General features: G+C 38.1%; 1 protein-coding gene across 2 annotated transcripts; it reads right to left on the reverse strand.

Annotated features, from left to right (window-relative positions):
- Window positions 1-87: 87 nt before the first annotated feature.
- Window positions 88-4,465, reverse strand: LOC140664750 (coiled-coil domain-containing protein 63). Of its 2 annotated transcripts, none has more exons than XM_072890191.1 (8): window positions 4,273-4,465; window positions 3,423-3,699; window positions 2,950-3,351; window positions 2,345-2,679; window positions 1,632-1,855; window positions 1,191-1,453; window positions 604-893; window positions 88-268 (listed from the first exon to the last, which is right to left on the reverse strand). In XM_072890191.1, exons 3-8 carry the CDS (start codon window positions 3,301-3,303, stop codon window positions 88-90), a joined length of 1,647 nt encoding a protein of 548 aa, XP_072746292.1. In that variant the 5' UTR covers window positions 3,304-3,351; window positions 3,423-3,699; window positions 4,273-4,465. The 2 variants fall into 2 exon arrangements, with proteins under 2 accessions (XP_072746292.1, XP_072746291.1); XM_072890190.1 differs by lacking the exon at window positions 4,273-4,465 and adding an exon at window positions 4,007-4,119.
- Between the last annotated feature and the right edge of the window lie 23 nt (window positions 4,466-4,488).

Genomic DNA, 4,488 nt, shown 5'->3' on the forward strand with positions numbered 1-4,488 from the left:
ATAAGCCTCACACGTGAGCGGCGTTATGACATTAAAGAAAGGTCAGATCGCGAATCCGCGAAGAAAATACATTGTCGTTAATTCCCTTTATTGATAACGTCTTTGCATAATCTTCCTAGTTGCTGGTAAATGACAGGCTGATACGTTATGAAGCAGCTCCGAGTAATCGTCCATGAGCCTTTGTCGTAGTTTCTGCATGGCTTCGGCACGTGTCAACGGTACCTCAAGGCCCTCTAAGACAAACTGCATCTGCTCTTGTTCCACACAGCTGTATCCGAGCATTGTGTTAAAATAATCAGAGGAAGTCGATATAGTTTATATGTATCCTCGACACGCATTTAGCATTAAATGTGGTTGACTAAAATCTATTTTTAAATTCAATTTTTTTCTGTTGATACGAAGTTTAAAAAAAAAAGGATCGTATTTATCACAAGTATTGTCTCTGACTATTATTTTGATGAAAATTTAAATTTTAAGTATAAAACGGAAATTAGATTTTGCCACGTTTAGAGCTAAATGTGAATCTCCGAAAATACCCGTCAATGGTCTGAAAGGACTCGGGTCAAGGATGAAAGATTACAAGAGGGAAGCGACAGGACTTACAGGGCGCAGGGTTGAGTAGGTACGATACGATTAACGGTAGGTACTTTCAGTCTGGGTTTCTTTTCTTCATCTATCCTCAACTGCGGAACTTTAGTGGCCTTGTCCACCCAGTAAACCTTGTGAAACATTTCGGTGATTTGTTTCTCGATAATACCCAAGTAGAGCATGACGTTGTTCATAGTCACATGAGTATTATCGCCCAACAATTCTAAAATCGGCGAATTGTCGCATCGTATGGCCTTGAAGAGGCCATCGATCCCCCGTAACAGCTTATCCATCACGTCGTTGCACTAAAATAAAACACGAGTTATTTGTTTGTTATTCGGCTGCGACTCATTGAATTATTATGCGGACATTAAAACTATAGCTATAAATTTCTACTATATTAAGGACAAGAATAAATATAATATCCAATAAAATAATGATGTAATCTTTGAAAAATGTGGTTAATTTATTAATAAAACATTGCAGATATATAGCAATAGCTTGTTTTTCTGAATATATATGTATATATTTAAGTATTATTTAAGTGAGAAGGATAAGAAAATAAATCCACGTGTGCGTAAAATTTTGAATGGTTCGTTAACCTGTGCGAGATCTTCTTCAGCAGCATTTGCCAGTGCTGTTTGTTCCTCCAGTTCTATAGTAATTTTTTCCAAAGTTTCGGTCTGTTGCTGATCGCGATGCACATTCTGGGCACGTGCCTCATCAATGGCTGCTGTCAGCTGCTCCATCCTCGCCTGAAGACTCTCCAGCTCATCATTTAGTTCATTTACGTAACTAAAAAGTGCGAAATTTTCCTCTTCTTGCTTGATGAAATGCGCTGTGAGCGTGTCGATTTCTTGTTCACCTTTATAATATAATATAATCATTATAATATAATATATATAAATTTTTAATCGTACTATAGACAGAAAATTAAAATAAACAAAAAAAATTGCGAGAAGATTTTAAAATATTAAAAGAAAAAATACGTTTTTAAACACCTAAAATATTCAATTATTTTAAATAAGAATATTTTATGATACCAGTAAATTCCTTGATTGTCTGCAAAATTTGCGTAAAGGCCGCTATCTTGTTCTGCTTTTCTTCTCGTTTAGCTTGTCTCTCGGCTTCCTTCTTCGCGTTCAGATCGACCATTTCGCGAAATTGTCCCTTCACGCCGAGAAATTCCTGTAGCTTCATCTCATTATCCAAGGTTCTCTTCAGCTCACACATTTCTGCTGTGTGATTTTTCAAGTCTCTTATACCCCTACAAACGAAAACGTTTTTGTCAGTTAATGATTCGATCGATCGGAATTTTTCTTTTGCAGAAAGAATATACAGGAAATTATGCACATTTGTGCCGTGACCGAATAAACTAACAATAAGAAGTCATTAATTAAATGGAAAGCGTGATATACGGAAATTCTATGCGCCATTGGTTCCATCATCGACTATTGCTCCCGAAGTTTCTAGTTCAACGACGACGCCGGATATTCAAATCAAATACGATTAAATTATTATTAACAAAACAACCATCTGAATTATAGAGACAATGATCCGCGTCGAACGTTTCTACTTTCGCGATCCTGTTTCGCGAATCATTTTCGATCGGCAGAAAGAACGTCACGCTAAATTACGGTTGTTTTGCGCATAAATTGTAATATCGAAATACATGACGTTACGTTAATATAAATAGCAAGATTTTATTATAATCGATATCATTGACATAAAGAAAATCCAACACTGGAAAATCTACCTCTCGCGAAGCGCTTGAATCTTGTGGAGCTCTTCATCCCGCTGATTAAACGTAATGGTCGCCTGTTCGATCAGGTCGTTGATGACCTGCTTGCCCACGTTCAATTGGTTGATTAGCTTGTTCCACATCTGGGTGAATTGCGCCCGTTCCTTCAACAAAGTTTCGATTTCGGCGCGCAACTTTGTGTTCTCCGCTATCACTAGGTTGAACCTTTTCGTCGCCACCTCCACCCGGTTCTCCAGCATAAATATTGCCTTGCTTTGCCGTGCCGCTATTTCTCTCGATTGTGTGTCAGTGCGCACTTTCATCATCAGACTTGTAACTTCTTTCGAGAGCTGCAACAAGATTCGTTGTAATGTCGCGGCTGATGAAAGTTGTTTATTTCTTCATTTAATATTATAGAGATAATTAAGTAATATCTCCTTTCATTTATTATTAATATCTACGATCGCGGTCATGTAATAGTTAAGCCTGTAATTTAATACTAGGAATATCCTGTCCTATTTTTCTTAGATCTACGAATCAATAATGTATTCAATTGGAGAGATTTTTAAATTTAATCAATTTATTTATATTTGTATAGATTTAAACTCGGTATTAGCAACCTTGTCGATCTGTTCGTCAAGTTCCTCTATCTGCTGCTTCTCAGTCTTTATCAGTTCAATATACTTGGCTCGTCTGGCTAACAAGCACTTTAGCTTCTCGTCCATTTCCTCATCTTTACGCGTAAACGTCTTCGATCTCGCGGTTTTAATCGCTAGAACGAATTCGGCTTTCTCGTACTCCAGACGCTCGATTATGTTCTGCTGATTGCGAAGTTGCAATCTTGCGTCTTCCACACAAGCAGCCCGATCATTCTCCATTATTCTATATTGCCTCTTTAGCCTCGAGAGCTCGGTTCCCGCCATCGTCTCCAGCTCCAATTCGTCCTGAGCCACTGGTTGTTGTCTGTACGCCATTTCGAAGTTTTTCCTTTTTGAACGAGCGACTACGAATTTCCAACGATTCTAAAATTTCAATAATTATTGTACTAAAATTTTTTAAGAAAATTTTCTCGCATCTCGAAGGTTATTCTTACTTTGTTACGACAGATTCATAAGAGAGAGTTTAAGAGGGATTTAGACGTCTGCGTCTTCTTCGCGATCGATGCAGTCGATCACGAAGATCCATGCAGAGCCGACTTGCACTCCAGTCACAATCTTCCCAATGACATTGGGCGCTGACATTTGAGAAAGACATCTGCCACCCCGCGCATTTGAAGCAGCTGTACGGTATAACGTAGCTGCTTCTGTTTATACTTCCGGTTGCTAAGCGATAGACTCAGCGATGTAACGTTTGCAAAACGTTTCGGGTGCCTGTGGAAATTAATTTTCGTTTCAGGTCAAGTCATGAATCTTCTATATATTTGTCAATACATTTTTAAACGATGTGTTACATATTTATTCCAAACATTCATTTAAATTGCAGAATTTTCGCAGGCTTGGAATTGGAGTTAAAAGCCTGCAAATTTACTTCATTTACTCTGTTATTTATTATACATTATGCAAATTAATTTGAAATTGTAAACAACAAGAATTTAAATAAACAAATTTGATTCAATTTAAACAAATTTTATCTCGTATTATTGCAGCGAAGCCTGTCGCAATGAGATTAGAAACGTACCGATAAATTGTTCCGCTAATTCGCGCGTATCGATCGCTGAGGTAAACAGCCGCGCAATGCGTTTCATTTCAAGTGGAAATAAAATCAGAGCACAGTAGGACGATGTCCGAACGTATTTGTCAGACATTACGCAAAAATGAGAAATCTACAAAATAATTACATTATTCTAGATTTTAAATTATCCACGATTTTTTCTGTTCTTCTATCCGTAAACATAGCGTTCTCCAGATATCTTCAAGTGATAAATAATGAAAAAGAATTAATACATCGATCATTGATCCTTAAATACACTTATCTCGTTGTCGAGAGTCTCATAAACATCATGCTGGGTCTATTAAGTGAGATCCGTGGATATTCGGTGGGATCCAGTCAGGTGGTGGTTCGACCAGGTGGGTCAAGTGGTGGGGGTACATGCTCGAGGATGCAGACGGGGGAGACGTTAGTTCACCTCCGGAGGGGAAGGTCGCCGGGTCGATTGGTTC

Source organism: Anoplolepis gracilipes, chromosome 4 (genome assembly GCF_047496725.1).
Source record: "Anoplolepis gracilipes chromosome 4, ASM4749672v1, whole genome shotgun sequence".
Taxonomy (NCBI): domain Eukaryota; kingdom Metazoa; phylum Arthropoda; class Insecta; order Hymenoptera; family Formicidae; genus Anoplolepis; species Anoplolepis gracilipes.

Excerpts from the sequence above, each read along its gene's own strand:
- LOC140664750 (XM_072890191.1), bottom strand. The coding sequence starts at position 3,303 with ATGGCGTACAGACAACAACCAGTGGCTCAGGACGAATTGGAGCTGGAG. Across the intron at positions 1,856-2,344 it reads ATTCAAGCGCTTCGCGAGAG|GGGTATAAGAGACTTGAAAA; the intron begins GTAGATTTTCCA and ends TTTCGTTTGTAG. Across the intron at positions 269-603 it reads CCTACTCAACCCTGCGCCCT|CTGTGTGGAACAAGAGCAGA; the intron begins GTAAGTCCTGTC and ends GCTCGGATACAG.